The sequence below is a fragment of the Euwallacea fornicatus genome, chromosome 7 (assembly GCF_040115645.1).
Source record: "Euwallacea fornicatus isolate EFF26 chromosome 7, ASM4011564v1, whole genome shotgun sequence".
In the NCBI taxonomy this organism is placed as follows: domain Eukaryota; kingdom Metazoa; phylum Arthropoda; class Insecta; order Coleoptera; family Curculionidae; genus Euwallacea; species Euwallacea fornicatus.
In genome coordinates, this window is record NC_089547.1 from 2,971,875 (window position 1) to 2,989,031 (window position 17,157).

At 36.1% G+C, this 17,157-nt stretch overlaps 2 protein-coding genes and 1 long non-coding RNA gene across 3 annotated transcripts in view; 2 read left to right on the plus strand and 1 right to left on the minus strand.

The window, feature by feature from the left end:
- The window catches only part of LOC136340386 (uncharacterized), a 28,302-nt gene extending 11,176 nt beyond the window's left edge, over positions 1-17,126 (plus strand). The window contains 13 exon segments of the mRNA XM_066284436.1: positions 9,019-9,089; positions 9,507-9,644; positions 10,240-10,432; positions 11,222-11,425; positions 12,766-13,521; positions 13,523-13,736; positions 14,137-14,445; positions 14,543-15,071; positions 15,143-15,432; positions 15,489-15,800; positions 15,940-16,169; positions 16,229-16,453; positions 16,506-17,126. Coding sequence (XP_066140533.1) covers positions 9,019-9,089; positions 9,507-9,644; positions 10,240-10,432; positions 11,222-11,425; positions 12,766-13,521; positions 13,523-13,736; positions 14,137-14,445; positions 14,543-15,071; positions 15,143-15,432; positions 15,489-15,800; positions 15,940-16,169; positions 16,229-16,453; positions 16,506-16,718 — 3,684 coding nt within the window. The 3' untranslated portion in view covers positions 16,719-17,126.
- On the minus strand, positions 358-4,451 carry LOC136340360 (uncharacterized). The gene is made up of 2 exons (XM_066284404.1): positions 4,181-4,451; positions 358-3,413 (listed from the first exon to the last, which is right to left on the minus strand). Exons 1-2 carry the CDS (start codon positions 4,184-4,186, stop codon positions 1,194-1,196), a joined length of 2,226 nt encoding a protein of 741 aa, XP_066140501.1. The 5' UTR covers positions 4,187-4,451; the 3' UTR covers positions 358-1,193.
- LOC136340389 (uncharacterized) lies at positions 4,658-6,807 on the plus strand. Its single transcript, XR_010732289.1, has 2 exons — positions 4,658-5,523; positions 5,594-6,807. It is a non-coding gene; the product is annotated as an uncharacterized lncRNA (long non-coding RNA).
- Positions 17,127-17,157: the final 31 nt, after the last annotated feature.

The following is a 17,157-nucleotide window of genomic DNA, read 5'->3' on the forward strand; positions in this document are numbered from 1 at the left end:
GCACGTCTATAGCTCTTTATAAATGTGATTATGCAACGGAAGATGCGACTACAATTTGTAATTCAATAGGTCATGATCTGTGACGCTCATTGTGCTTTGTAGAGTGATTTTGCGAGCGCAATATTTAGTTTCTACAGTTGCCGGCACAATCTCCAAATCTCAATCTTATCAGAAACTTATGAAAAAAGTAGAACGTCAAATTCGCACTACGAGGTTCCCAAATAGGATCTGTTGCTTTAATCAAGACTGTTAATTAAATTATTATCTTGTTTTGTACGGGATGATAATAATGGACATGCAATAAATATTTTTTATATTAATGGGCTTAGGAAAAAATAAAACTCTTTGAAGAAAATCTTCAGTCTTTTCATATCAAAATTTTTTTCTTCAACATTTTTTTATTTCATTTTTGTTATTTCTGGAAAAGTAAATAAATACAAAACTATTCATTTTTAAACAAATTAGTACGTATATCACTAAATGTTTGCCTCTAGATATTCTACATGAATAACAAAATGTCGTTGAGCATATTAAACATTTTATAGCTAATTTCTATATATAGGTAATACCGATTTTTATTTTTTTATATTTATCAAGGAACTCTGTTCACTGACCTATTTATAAAGTTATTATTGTACTAGATGCGTAACTAACGTATACAAAATCTTTGGTATCGATTATTACCTAAAGTCACTCAATATGTAAAGCAATGAGAACGGCAGCTTTTACGCGAAATTCAACATACCATTCACAGCGAGCTTGTTCCATAGGAATGGATAAAACACTCGCTGCTCAATAAAATATTGTGAATTCCATAAACCAAGTGTCCTAGTAGTCCAGATCAAAGAAGCTTACTGAAGATTAGATGAAACACGGGTATTTAAGATAACATTGGCAGACTCTGACTAAACCGAGAACCCTTAAAGCTTGTTAAATAAAGAAGAGAGGAAATGAAGATCGCAGCCCATAATACATCAATATCACATTGATAAGGGTAGCTCTTTTAGTTCCTGCAGAGTAAGGGTTCATAGAATGGCATCCGTTACTGTTACTTTACCATAACCAACACTTCACACACTTAAGTAAACTATTATCAACATCCTCAACCAGGTACTAATATAAAAACCTATTGTGCTGCTTATTTCTTTGCGTTAAAGTAAATAACTTAAGCGTTAAGTATAATATCACAAAAACTATTTTATATTTTCGGTAACGGTACACTTTTTGATTAAGTTAGCATGCTGTAGCTTATATATAACTTCGTCAAACTCAACAAATAAGTCCCGGTAACTTTTCGAATAAAACGTTTTATCACGCCTGAACAATTCATTCCATTGAGCTTTCTGCTTAGCGTTCAAGCGATATACATTTCTAAACGTTTGCAAATTCAACTCATTCATGATGTTCTTGGACGCGCAACGAGCCTCGAGGTCGCTGTAATTAACCAAGAAACTACTAGTGATCACATTTGACGAGGAAATCCCCCAAATCACGAGATCATACGTAATTTTGCACCTCTTGGTAACGTAAGGATAGTCCATATTTGAGTGTTCCATCACTTTCAAAGGCACGTTATTGCAAGTACCAGTTTGTTGTGTTTGGTGACAAATAACAGCCCCAGATTGCATCGAACTGCACCTTTGATTATATTGTTGGCATAAATTACGGAAGATAGATACCACCTGACTATGCAGATGCCATCTCTCCACAAGTGGTACTTTAAAGAACGCGAAGAAATCCCAAGCTACTTCGTCGATATTCTTCGTTACGCAATTGATGTTTTGATTGAAATAAGCCCTTACGTTGTAATGCAATAAATTTCGGTTAAATGCACTGATGGGAGAAGAGAGTGATTGACTTGGTTGGGTGTTGGCTGGATAATAATTTGTGGGGTAAGGTGGAGGAGGCTGATTCGGTATTTTCATTGATTGAGAAGGTACATGTTGTCTCCCCCAGTGAATCGGATTGATCTCAAAAGGGCTCTGGGCGGGATTATAGTTCTGAGACGGACTCTGAACAGGACTAATTACATTTCCAGTTCCAGCCGCTCCATGTATGCGCGGACTGAGTATCCGAAATTCTGGACTTTTTGCAGCTCTTGGTGAGGCATGAGGAACGTTGGTGATTACATCCTGAGGTTGCATCACATGACTGACTGGTAAGTTGTTTGTCATGTTATGAACAGTTTCCTGAGCATATGGGCAGTTAGTGACATTTCTATTTTGAAGTAACGGATAAGTCTTAACTCCAGATACCGAACATCTAGGTCTTCTGAGAGCTTTTAATCCATCTAGGAGCTTTTCTATAGTTACTCCACTTGCACTAACTTGGGGATGATGAGACCCTGCGTAAACCGATAATTGCTCAGTTCGACTCGTTTCAAACGACGCTTGTTCTGTCTCCTCGTTTACTGCATATGGGGTTATAACTGCACCTCCAGGAAGAACCTGGGTCGAACTACAGGCAGACTCACAAGCAGGACGTTTCGTTGTTACGTACAAGTTAAGGGTGGGGATAGAGTGAGCTCTCTTATTCGCTGCCGCTTGTTCTAATGTCCAGTCTTTCACACGTTTCTTCACTGAATTCACAGGTGAAGGCGTTAGTAAACCTGGGCTCAGAGGAGCCCCGTGTAAAGCGGCAATATTAACTTCAGGGGATAAAATATCTTGACGATTGAAGTCTTGGGGCCAATGTAACGTTGCTGTCTCTCCAGGGAGTAAAGCCATTAGGCAATCTACATTCGCTACCCTCAACGACGAGAAATCATAAAGCTCTTTACGAATAGCTTGGGCGATACAGCAGAATTTCAAACAGCGCATTTTCCACTTATCTTTAAGATCCACTAATGTTGAGCTTAAACTGTCATATTGTCCATCGAAATAGAACAATGGCGTCAGTCTTTGGCCTTCACTATGGACGAACGGAACTGAAGTCCCTCCGGATATTTGCAAAAACCCGAACAACTCGTTTTTAACTTTCTGGAAGCGCACCAATGCGTAGCACGTCTGAAAAAAATCCAGGCATACTTTGAAGTCCCCCAATGACATCATGTTTTCTCCAGGTTGAAAACAATATTTCGGTCCGACCAACATGCCTTCACAGTGCTCGCGGTTGATGACATTAAATGAATGCGCCTCTAGAGCAGTCATTCCTACCAGATCTTCCTGAATGAGATCCGTTAGAGTTTTGCTGTTCAGATACCTGAAAACGTCAGGGAGCAATTTCCGAATGAAGCTGCTGAATGCTACGTAGTTCCCAGAATCCCTTATAACGTAAGGTAGGGGTTCTTGGCCCTCGATTTCTTCCCAGCCGAAGTTTGTGGTCGTGATTTCTTCGGGTCCTTCTGGCGGTGCAGGTGGAGGTGCGCGAGTTTTTTCTGTTGCGCACGCAATATTTTGTGCTGTATCCAACATCTGAAACAAGGAAAAAGGTTAAACACGTGAATTATTTCGTACGAACACTAAAAGTAAATATGATTAAACAGTTTTGCAGTATCTCAGTAGAAATGTGCACTCGAAGTGAAAAAAATTGAGCACCCCTTAGACCACAGTGCGCTAGTAACATTAAAAAAAAAAAGCCGACAACGTTTTTGCACCATTCAATATAAGGAAACACGCGAAAATACAAGTTTTGAAATTACTTTCATTTTCACTGCAACATTTTTTTACTCTGGCATAGCTATGATGGACGAAAGAACCATGAATATATTGAAAACTTGATGTAACAGGGCTCATGTGCCATTTATGGTGGTACCTACCTACAAAAAACATGGAATTTGAAAAAAAAAACATTTCAAGGGCACTCTCGCCTATTGAAGTTATTTATCCTAAATATGACCTGGGCTCTTAAGATTCAAGCTCACAAAAAACGCTTTAAAAGCTGGTACTGACACGCTAGTTTTTTCCAATTATTTCATTAACAAGAAAGCGTTAGGTTTGTCACTCTTCAAAATAATCAAATTTAAAATTTCACGCTCAAAATAGTTTCAAAAGCAAAAACGAGGCTATAGCAGTTTTTTGGCTGCTTAACTCGAGTTCCCACACTAGAGGCAAACCATCTACCTAACGCTTAAACTGAAACACGCTGAAAATAACGATGCAGAAAACACAAACCTAACAACTTAATTATTACTAATTGATTTAATAATAATTGTAATTGCTCCAAAAAAAATAGCACTTACCTCCATAAAATAACAGCATTAAAACCAATTTTTACCGTGAAACTACGCGCTATAATGGCGATAAACACCCGAATCTGTACCGAACACACTACTCGATCTTCACTAATCAGCCCAGCCAGTACCACAATTGTACTATGTAGGAGTACATAACTTCCCACAACTATAGATTACAAATATGAACGAAATATACCGGCTGTATCCGTTCCCACAAACAACACAAACCACAGTTTTACCTTCTCGACGTAATTGTAAAGTGATGATCAGGAAGGCGACTTAACGACGTTCAGGGAATAAATGTACCCGGGGAAAGAAAGTGGGGAGGAGTACAAAAATACGCAGCAGGTAGTCTTTAATGGCGTGACATGTAAGTTGCCCAGATGACCAGGATTTATGGATGCAGTTGGTCGAACACTTGACACGCTAACACTGTAACCCACACGTTAATTTATTAGGATAGTAAAGATATTTAAGTTTGAGATTTTTGACTTTTATGCGAAAGTCGAAACAGTGGAGTCGTTAATCGATCATTTAGACCGAAAATTACAACTGCAAATACAGACAGTCCACTAGTTGCATTTGATGATTATAAAGAGAGAAAGAAGGAATTTGAGCACAAATTGCCACGAAAAAAAAAGAGATAATTAAAGAAATTGAGGAAAAAATTAGATTTATTTATGATATCTGAGTTAAAGTCAACCTATGGAAAAAATAAATAAATAATTTTCAGAGTTTTGGACAGTGGCTTTAAATCTCTTACGCAGGATTGCTTGCAAATTTCCATTTTCTAATTTTACTACTCAGTTCACTTATTGTTCCTACTGCGTAGACGTTCAAAATCCCAAATTTATCTGTTTTTCTCAAAAACATAATTTTATTTAGTTAATAGAGGTATTATATACCTTCTTATCTTCAAATCCAGTATCTGTCACATAACTTATTATCCCAGACGACATGAACCATTCCCAATAATATGGGGTTATCATAGGAATAATTTAGAGCAATTGGACTATCACCAGACTGCCCTTTCACCTATATATGAACAATTAACTGCGACCAAAGTCTCAAGTCCCCGGATGTTTGCCCTTAGCAGTGTAATTTAGATAAGTTGTCCTACACACATATAAGTAAGTTTCATCCCCAAAATGGAAGATTATGATTTTTTTCTTCACACAGAGTGCATAGTGTTAGAAGCTCTTAAATTCCTTCAAAATAGTCCAGAGTAAAAGTATAGAACCTTAGTAATAAAATAAAGAGTTGTTAGTAAGTCAATGGGTCGTCTCAATCCTGACAAATCAACATTGTGGTGTCGACCACGTATAAAATACCGGCTGGTGTCACAACAGGTATGTACTAATAATGCATTTATTTATGTGTCTAGAGTATTTACCACTATTTATTATTTTTTATTTTTAGAAGTCATCATTAGTACCGAGACAGACAGCAGACACTTGCCATCGATGCTATGATTTACCCTCTGACCGAGCATGCATTAAACAATAAAACCCTATTCATAGTATGTATTATCCAGGTAATTAACGAACTGTTTCTACGTAGTGGTAATCATAATCGTCTAATTATTTGAAGTGGTTCAAATAATAAAATATATGTACATATGTGTAACAAATGATAGCAGCAAAACCGCATTCCCATTATTTATGTACTTCCAACTTCGTATTTGTGGTCGCTTACTATATTTAGCAATAAGAAGACAATATTGAGTAGAATTATGTGGCCATTTACGATTGGCAATCATTAAAATAATATTGACTAAGCAAACAGACAAATACATCGCCTGAATGGTGCGTTTAGAAAACGATAAAGGTCTTAAGCTAACATCAAAGATGCCGAAAGGGATTCAAATTTCATACATGCTTATTTACTACAATCCTAACATAGACTAACAGATTCCTTGCTTTTGCTAACGATAGCATATTTTTTGTATAAAGAGGGGATCTAATTAATATAGGCAGTTCTTAAGTCTTGAATTGTTGCCGGATTCACTTAACGTGTACAGACCGTAATTCGTTAAATAATAAGTTATTTTTAAAATAAATAATTATTTTTCGTTACGTTCACGATCTATCCATAAAATTGTAATAATATCACGTTTGTAAACACAATTATGTTCCTTGCTCGAATTTGAGGTCCCCGAAATACCTGTAACTTACCCTTAGGCTACGCCTATGCAATACGCTATTTTAGTAGGTTGCCCTGGGATAACCATATGTTGGGAACCCATTATTTTCCTATAAAGGTTCCCTTACATAAAGAACCTTTCACTCCTTTCCCCTTAAATTCTCATTTTGCCATTCTTTTAAAACGCCAGGGTTTAAAGACTTAGAAAGTTACCGACTATGTATTACCCTGTGAATTGTCAAAATCCGGGGAAGACCTATGAATACCGACCCCCAGATACTGGTACTGAAGATACCCTGAAGGAAAAAACGGGAAGTCGGACAGTGAGACACAGAGGAGATACACAGTGTCAATTCAGGACTACAAGAATCTCTTAGCACCCTCTTTCGAATAACTACTTTGATGTCAAGAATCATTAAATCTTTAAATTTGCGAACGATTAAGGTGTGTGTGTGTGTGTCAAAACCAGTACAATAAAGATCTACCAGAAATGTTCCCGAGTTTTGTTTCGCGAAGTTCCATTAAATACATAACACGTGCATATGCATGTATTAGAAGCAGTATTTTTTGGCCCTATCATTCATAAGAGCAAACATGTTAACCGAATTAAGGACTAATGAAACGAACTCAGGAAACCATTCTTAATTTAGTCAACTAGTCAAATATCAGTTTAGTACTTGTAGTAACAAATAAGAGTAAGTGATGAATGAAGCCCGAGATTATTTTCATATGATAAGGCAACGAATACATAAAATTGTATATTGTCTTTGAAAAACAACATTTATTAAAATTATCTACATTAGGACGGACTAATTGGTTCTGGCACATCGAAATCAAGATCCGAGCTCGCAGGCTCGCCATAATAAACAAAAACACCAATGAACAAACAAAGGTTCAGACACTTGGAGAACGATGCCTATTGCATCTAGACAAAATTATGTTATCCACCGATTATCATACATCACATACACATCTAAATCTTATGGTCAAATTAAAAAACAAAAATGATTAAAAAATAGGGCTCCTCAGACCTATCCTTAAAAATGTATGTTATGTACTAGTTCTCGGCATGGTACCATCAATAATATGACGTAATGCTCTTGAATGTTCCTGGTAATTTGCCTTTTTTGATAACAATTACCACTTGGATAAGATAATAACAACAATCGAAAACTTGGTAGCTTAAAAATTTTTATTCGAAACATTAGTGCTTTATTGAATCAATTACGACTCCAATGCAAAATACTACAAGTGTATTAACAAATCATTTTATCCACGGTCCTAAGAATATTCCATTTTATCTCCGTTCGCCGACACGTGTTGGTGTGTTGGTCGCTGCCAAGACCTACTAATCCCCTATTCTTAAACAAATGCTATCGAACGTGAATGATGATGAATACATCACGCACGTTCGGCTTTTTAGAGTGCGCTACATTACAAATAAGCACGAAATTCTCAAATCTCTCTCCGAAATAGACCTAATAACATTCCCATATACATCACAGAAACCGCAGTATATAATAGGCCTTAAATTTCAAGTTCTATGAGGCCTTGGATTTGCAATATGGGCGAATTATATGGCTATTTACGAGTGGTAAAGTAATATGACCACCCCATAAGTCTTATTGCTTTATAGACGTAAACAGATAAATCTATAGGCGAACGTTATGTTTGGGAAATCATAATTTGGCTTGGGCTAACATTCAAGATACCGGAAGAGTCTCACATCTCACATGTACTAATTAATTGAAGTCATAACATAAACAACAGATTTCTTAATGATTGAATTTTTTGGTATAAGGAAGGGATCGAAACATATAGTTAGCTCGTAAGTCTGGAAGAGTCGAATTGGTTAGTGTGTTCAGATCGTAACTTGTTAAATAATAAATTATTTTTTTCATTACGATCGCGATCCATCCTTAAAATTGGCGCAATAACGCAGCAGCGATCGTGAAAAACCAAAATATGCATTATAGATTTTGTTCAGAATTAGTTAATGATTTAAAACATAATCGATCAAAAATGCTACTGAAAATAAATTAAATGTAAACCAGCGAACCCCTAGAAGTAAACATGGAGGCAAGAAAATCCTCGGAAAATTGTTGATTGCATACATGGAATAAAGTTGATTTATTTATGGCTGGTTTATACGTTGCGATTTAATTATTTGATTAATCTAGCATTATTATTTCTTTATTATTAATGAAATTCAATTTTAAAAATTCGAGCTGCGTGTATCCGCCAGTCAACGCAACTGGACGGCTATTGATCGGTATTCCGGCTATTAGCTGCAATTAAATAGCATGTGCGGTAGTGTGAAAGCTTACAGTTCTCCTTTAAAAAAAGTGGGGTCAATGCGGGCGCCCAGCCTGATATATTACATAGAGATGTATATAAAGATATTTCATGAATATCCTACAGTCGCTGTCGACTACGCAAAGACTTCCGATTCTCGTGAATTTAATTTGGGATTTTTTCATACACTTATGGCAAATTTTAATAAACCAGAAACAAGTGAAGAAACTGTCTTTGGATAGTTATGTACCTACAGGGATTTGAGTAAATACAATCAACCATTGAGACAACCATAGAAAAAAAAACAACCTTTTTCGAACGATAAATATTTCCTTTGTAACCGAAGTATTATATTCTTCTTTTCGGGTTTTACGCTTTTTCAAGCACTCATTAATTCAAATTTTCAGATGACAGAAATCAATTATATCTTAGCAACGATGACCAGCAATTCACTCGTGATTATTGATGAACTCTGTAGGTGAGTAGATCTGATTCATTGGTAGATTTTTATATAATAATTTATACACAATAACTTTAATACATAATTATTTAGGGTTCAGATTGACAAAATGATGTTGAACATGAGCGAACAAAAAATAAATACATATCACATAATATAATTTATACAATTATACGATGCAATACATATACTTACCTACCTACCTAACACCATCAATACACTTTATAGATTTATTCCGGCTTCGGCTGTTATGACATTCCATGTCTTTTTCTCTTATTTTGAACGTCGCGGATCCGTTAAAATAAATGACATGGAAATTACACAACCGAATAGGTACTTAGAGTAATGTTAAGTACTACCACTACCACTATCACGGTATTACTGCAACGATATGATGATTTTTAGTAATTTTAATATTATTTCTGCTCCTCTCAGAGCAACAGCTACTGAAGAAGGAACTGCAATTGCAATGTCTGTCTGCGACACATTGGCAAGAACAAAGACCTTCTGCTTCATCACCACTCATTACGTGTTGCTGACCAGAATAGCCGATTTGTTTTTCAATATTAAAGTGTAAGTAAACTACGATTATTAGAAAATTTGTTAATTTGGCATTGTTCAAGAACATTTTCAATTCTAATACATGCTACTTCATTTTGCGTGCGATAATATCTATTTACTTAACAGGCACGAAAAGTCATAGTTTGTTTCCGAAAATAATTGAAAATTGAAATAGAATATATTACATACAACAGTCTGAGCAAAGTGTTACTATAAAGAAGTTACAATACCTAATATTAAAACGTAGAGGGTAGATTTATCCTACGACCGCCCTCGCACTATTCGCAACGGGTACTCTTCGTTTATGGTCGTCACTCTCGAATTTCGTAGTCACTAACCAAGTCTAATTGATCTTAGAATACTTTGCTTTCGTTAACATTGCCCGGTTTCGCGATCTTCGAATCACCTACATATGTATGTATGTACATACATATGTAAACTATGATCCAATCCGGACCGTTCTACCATTTTCATGGCTAATGATGGTATTACCATTCGCGATAACACGTCAGTAGCGTCTTTCTCGGGCAGCTCATCCACCTCCATTGGGAAGATTGCTTTTCTTTTACACCAAAAGTTTTTTTTTAACAGAATCATGTTTTCTTAGTTGGCAGTTACAAACCATTCCCTCTGGAGATCCAAAAAATCCGAAATCTATGAAACTGGATTTCCGATTCAGCTTAATGCCAGGAGCCACCACTTTGAGGGGTTACGGCATCTACATGGTTAGGAACATTTGGCCCCAAGAAGTCATGGAAATCGTTGACGAGTTGCAGATGAAGTTTAAAAAGCATTTGCTGGTAACTTACTTCGTTCCGTTCAATTTTGGTCAAAGTTTAATTTTTTTGTAAAATTTACGTCTAATTGCTACCAAATGAATTTCATTTCTGAGGTTGAACTTTTTTAGGAACATGAAAAAATTTAGTCTTTTTAAAAAGTCTGTACCTATCAATTTTATTAAATGTGTAAGATCTCCATAGGCGCCAGATGGTCGGGCATTCCACATAAAGCCGTCACCAAAATTGAGAGATAACATCTGTGTCTTGTGAATCTCATTATCGCAGTGCTAGTCGAGTTTAGGTACTGAATATTTATCATTTCTTTCCTTTTTGCGACGTTTCTTTCGAGAAGTGGATCCCTACACAGGGAGACTTTAATTTATTAACTTTATCTAATAGATTAGGCAGCTAACGGAGATGCCGCCCCAAACACTCTCGATATGTCGTTAAATTTCAAAAATGTTTTGGAGATTCATTTATTCAGGAAAATATCATATCCCACCTACTTTACAGTATCCCTAGATATTTTTTCACCTTCACACAGAATAACTATCCGCATTTGGGTTTATGTTTCTTCTATAAATTTTGATAGAAAAACAAATTTAAGCCGAGAAAAACGACAAAAGAAAAGTTTTGACATCATATTGTGTCGTATGAACAAAACGGAATGTTTCGTACTACTGTAAGTGTCTCGCATGGCGAGTATCTACTACAGCAACAAAGCATCTACTGCACTTAACTGAAGCAAATGCTTCCTAGATGTAATAGATGCTTCATTGACATGCACAGTATGTAATTTTCTGGCTGTAGGACCCGACCCTTCCCCGTATATCCAGAAAGGTACAATTGAGGTACGACCTGGATTGCAAAATTGATAAATTGAAAAGGCAGAACAAGCTAACCATATCTAATTTGAACGCGTATCTCAGAAACTACAACAACGAACTGCAAACGTTAGGGGAAGACTATACGCAGTGTTCTCAAAATATGCTTCAAGGGTGGACGCAAGTTAATGTAAGTACCATTTGATTATTTTTATTGCTTGATTTACTGGTTTTATGGGTTCAAATTAATTCTTCTTGTTTTCGACCAAATCAAAAACGGAGAAGTAGGTATTCTTAAATCGCCGGCAGGATTTTCCGATTTGATACCGTTGGATTTTTACCACGTAGAAACTTTAGTTTATAAAACCCGACTGAATTATATTCGGGAACTTTTAGAATAAATAAATTAATACTCTTTATAACGATGTATGTAATAAAAATAACAGGACGTCTCACAAATATAGTGCTATAACACGTCCTTGGGCATATGCAGTCTGTCAAGTTCCCCGTTGTATCCCACTGTATTTTGGAAATGGACCAAAATCGTATTAGTTAAAATAGATCGTATGCCTCAACAATGAGCATCTGTTTATCATTGCGTCCAAAAACATATGGAAGCGTGAAGAGAATAATTAAGGGATGCACTCGGGGTGACTCCTATGTATTGTATGGGGGAGGGAGGGGGGGGGGATCCGTTTCTCAATTTTGGTAAAGTAAAGAAGTATTGCCTGGATTTGTGTTTTTCTTATCTTGTACCGAGTAATAAAAACCTAACATATAGAATCAATTATTAATAATGATGAATGATGAATAACAATGAATCAATTATTGCCAGCTGATACCCCATTTCGAGTCCTGCGGGCTGTTTCCTAACTCTAATTTTAAAATTACAAAGTTTGTTTCCCTTGAGAACTTGAGTTCGGTCAGAATTGTCTTTGAAATCAAAACGTATTTATGTTGGTTTGGTTTTTGCTTAGCTACGTGGTATGTGAAACTTATATGCGTGATTGCAAAATTACGTTATCATCGCGTTAAAATAATAGCTTGAAAATAATGAAAACATTGTTTTTTTTAATGGTCAGCGAAACGGTAAAATCTAAACTCATGTGCTGATAAAACTTCCGGTAATTAAACATCAGCATTAAAGACATTTGTGCCTACGTTTGTGTTTGTTGGCCCAACAAGCATTCCGAAGCAATTCGTTTTTCAGGTATTTAGTAAACATTGTTAATATTATATTTAGAGTTTAATTAGGTTGCAAGTAATCATAAAAATATAGGTCAAATTTCGTAAAAATTAAATAAACATCTAGAAATATTGGCAAGTAAAACTGACATACCAATTGAAATAACACTAGAATAACAATTACGAATACGTGCCCAAAAAATGACAATAAATAATATAATGTATTTTACCCGATAAAAAACATTCCATCAGGGCAAAAAGGGGCCTAAAGCGTTCTCGGACCAAATAATTATAGCTATTAATAATTCTTAAAGCTACTGTAACCTTGGCAACCCCTGGTTCCAGGGTGCGACGCTAGAAAGTTTGGACCATTCGATATTCTTCAACGCTTCACCTGCCTTGAACACCCCCGGGGAGGACACTTCTCATGTCTACTTAGAAGACATCCAATTCAATCCTCAGGACAACACCGATCCTATATTCATAATTCCTACTTCTAACCAGCACAGCCAATCTTCAAGTTATTTAAAATCATTTGACACGTTGTTTGTACCCTCCCCAAAACAGGTTTCCATAAACTCCTCTGGAGTACCAGAAAAAATGTCGAAACCAGATATACTCCCACATCAAGAGAATCTTTATCAACCTGATGTGAATGAATACTCAGTTGAGGCACACATGCTTCAGGGTGAAGCGGATTTGAGTTATAACCCCAGTAAATGTAGTTTCAATTTCACGGAAGAAGCACTGGATCTCACCCCAAACGCGAGACTTTCTGGATTTTTTAATATGGAGGGTGGAATCAAAGAGGAAAATTTATCTCAACTGTCCTTTGGAGCTTTCTCTCAGAGAGTGGAAAATTACTCAGCGTTTTCCAATCAGTTTCAAACAATTGAGTCATCCTTTACTAAGGGTTTTGCTCCTCCTTTGCAAAGCGAACACAGAAAAACTTCAACCCCCGTGACTTTTGCACCCTCAAATCAAGATAAGTCCCAGTTCAGTTTTACAATAGATCAAAAAGATTTGCAGAATTTGGACGTGGCATCGGTGGTTGAGGACTTAACGTTTTTAGCTGAGGAGATAGAGGAAGATGGCAAGTCGGGGAAATAGTGTTAAGCTTTTATTAAGTGTTTGTTATTTCTCTTTAGAGTTCATGAATGAGGAAGATAAATGTTCCTCAAAAAATGACTTTGTGTTATCAGTTGGAAATACAGAGATTCATAAGAATGATAGAAGAATAATGTTTCCGACTGTTGTAGTCAAGGAAGGCGCCAGTTGGAGTAGTTCAGAAGAAGATGTGAGGCGTTCTTTGAATGGTAGTAATAATATATTTATTATACAGGGTGTCTCGGATTTTATGGCACGACAACAACTCTACCTAAATCTACAGGACGACATTTTTTCTGAGATCAGCGCAAATAATGTGTGATTAATAGTTTGAGCCTTTTTTTCTTATTCTTTAACCCTATTAGTTTAAATAATACGTTTCTATATAACCACCTATTGCATATTAAAATCTAAGAAACCCTGTACACATAGGATGTTTTTTAACATCAACCATGTGGATTTTTATAAAACATATTGATGGTATTTCTAAACTTATGACTCCTGTTTAAAAACACCTACGTCGTCTTGGGAAAAATGTTATACGCATTATACACGGTGCAAAAGTTGCTATGTCTGTAGTAAAAACGCTGACTGAGGCAGATATTGTAGTTGAAGATAAAGCTGCTGCAACTATTGAAGAATGCGATGTTGGTTGCAATGAAAGAGTAACCGATCCTCAAAATCCTGTACCTAATGAAGATAAAGAAACTGATGATCTTTGCCAAAATGAGAAATTTATTTTATCTCTCGATGATGAGGAGCTTGGACATGAACAAGAAATTGATTTGTCAGTAAATAAGAAAGAAATCAATGCCAGTAGTAACTCTAACAATGTGTACGAGACAGCTACATCTAGTACAAATGAGTTGAGCTACTCTTCTTTGGTCTCGGAAAGTATTGGACCGAAAGGTGAACGAGGTGAATGAAAATAAAAAATATGTTACATTCCGTTCTTATAGAAAAATTCTCTACGTCTTAACTCGAATAACATATCGGTGTATTCCATAAATTGCAGCAAAATTTTTTACACAACCAACATCAACTGTAAAGACGCAGACCCCAAATTTCGATGAAACTACGGAAAAAATACTGGATCGCAATATCCACGAACTATCTGGAACCGAAACTGAAGAAATCCAAAAACACTCGTTACGGGATAAGTCCATAGAAGTCATCACGAAACAATCAGGAGACGAATCAAAAGATGAAACGACTGGCAATCCTAATATCGTAATAATTTCTGATGTAGTTGTAAGGGATAGGAAAGGTGCAGAAAACAGTGCTGAAAATGCTGAGATTTATGGTCTAAATTCAATCAAAGCTGATAAAATTCGGATCAGTTCTTTAACGCAACCTGTCATCAACAAGGAAAGAAATAAGTACAGTGTTGAGGAGTATAAAAGTGCTCTTGAAGAGATTTGGGATAAAGAGAGAAGTGGCAAAATTGCTAAAGCTGAAGGCGTCAAATTTCAACCTGTATTAGTTGAAGAACAACACGCCAATGTTATCATTGAACCTACAGTAGGTCTGACATCCCATATCAGGTATTTATATGTAACTATAAATCGTAGAAATTTCTGTCGCCTCAGCTTTTGCATATTGAGTCACGTTTCAGGCAGAAAAATGAGACAGAAGTCGTGATGATATGCCCATGGGAAATTGTGTCAACAAATAAGATTCAAGATACCATTGTTCCTGTGGAATTTAACACCATGATATCTGTGGATCAAAATGGTCATAAGAGCGTTGCAGACGACGGAACTATCACCATCACATCAAATGAACCACAAAGCAAGATAAATGAGACTCTGGGAATTTCTGACGTTTCAAAAATGAGGAATCTGGAAGGCGATATGAGGAGCACTAGTTCCAGCGGAAATAAATCTCAAAATAAGGCAAGCACAGGTGAGTTTAGTATTCTTTATTGCCATGTAATCATTGACCAAGAATAAATTATGCAGAAATCACTATTAGTGTCTCGGAAGCTTCAAAACAACGGGACCTAGATAATGACAAGTCCTCGTCAATCACTGAGAAAGAAAATGATGGAGAATCAAAGTCTTTATCGTCTAAGGAGAGTTCGGGAAGTGTTATGAAAGGATGTAAAAGGAAACTTACTAAGAAATTTAAAGCTCCATTAAAGAAATCTAAAAAGTCATTCTTGATTGGAACACGTGAAAATGTAGTTAAGGAGCAGAGTGTCAGGAAATCAAGTCATGAATTTTCACCGAGGAATGTGTCGAGCGATGGATCAACATCGCTTGTTGCAAGTGGTAAGACTGATAAGTAAAGTAGATTTTTGAGACAACTTTTTCGTAGATCATACAATCATTGTTAATTTCGGTAGAGTCTGAAAATCACATTGTTGATTGTTTAAATTAAAATTAATATGCAAGGGAATCTACTTTCCAGCCATTCAACAATCAGGATCGATCTACCCTTTTAAGAATTTAACCCAGAAAGCCATAAGGCAAAAGTTCTTCGAACAGAACAAAAAGTTATTCAACTTCGATAAAAACCAGTCTGCGAATTTTGCCAAAATATGGGAGGATCGATTAAGCAGACATGGGCGACCTACTCCGAGACAAATCCAGCAAACTAAGTGCTTGGCAACGATTCGGAAAAACATTGATGGAGTAGAAGTAACTATAGGATTACATTTTCTTCTAAAACCTTGTGGTTTATTGCTTTATCCAAAAAGGTGATTCATACTGACGATAACGAATCGAAGGAATCACCCGAGACGCAGTCAAAAGTGTTTTCTTCATCTAATACCGGAATGAACATGAATATATTTAGCGACAAAAATGCCGACGTTTTCGAGCAATTCATAAGATCGGGCAATAAGGATTATCGCTCATTTAACTTCGATTTCGGAGGCGGGCAGAAACAAAACGATAGTGGGAATTTATTTAATTTCAAACAGGTTAATACTGTAAAGTGTAGAAAAACGCAAAAAAAAACACCTATTAATTTAGGTTCAAACAGCGGCTTCCGAATACACCCATAATAGCCATAGTTGGACGTTTGTGAGGAAACGTTCCGAAGAATTTAATCTACCCAGTCAATACAACATTTTTAGTTCCCCTCCAATGAATATCCCCGTAATCAGCGACTTCTCCTTAAGTCCTGAAGAATTTTACAAGAGAAATAAGGGCGACACTGCTAACTTATCGAAAAGATATCTATGAGAGTTTTTTTGTTTATTTTGCCCAAGTTCAAATAAGTCTTGTTTTTTCTTTATTATACTTTTTTTTGTAGGCAGCTAATAGTTTTTTTTATTTGTTTAATAAAATGTTTATTTGAAAATATATGCAGAGATTAAATGCACGGAGGAGTTGCAATCGATAAACAACCGATTTTATTAACGGAAAACTATTTGCTTTCTTTCGACTTGGAATTTGGGATCAAAACATGTTTTGATTTAAAACGTAATTTGAAAATTCCTGGAGCACTGCTTTTCTATCAGAAGCCGGGAATGGAATATCCCCTAAGCACGACGCGTCGTAGCCGCCCCCAAGTGCACGTGTTTACATTAAAAAGAATTATAAACAACATTCCATAATTTTTCTCACGCTTACGTTAAAATGAATTGATAAACAAACCTTCTCTTAGTTTCTTTATGAAAGC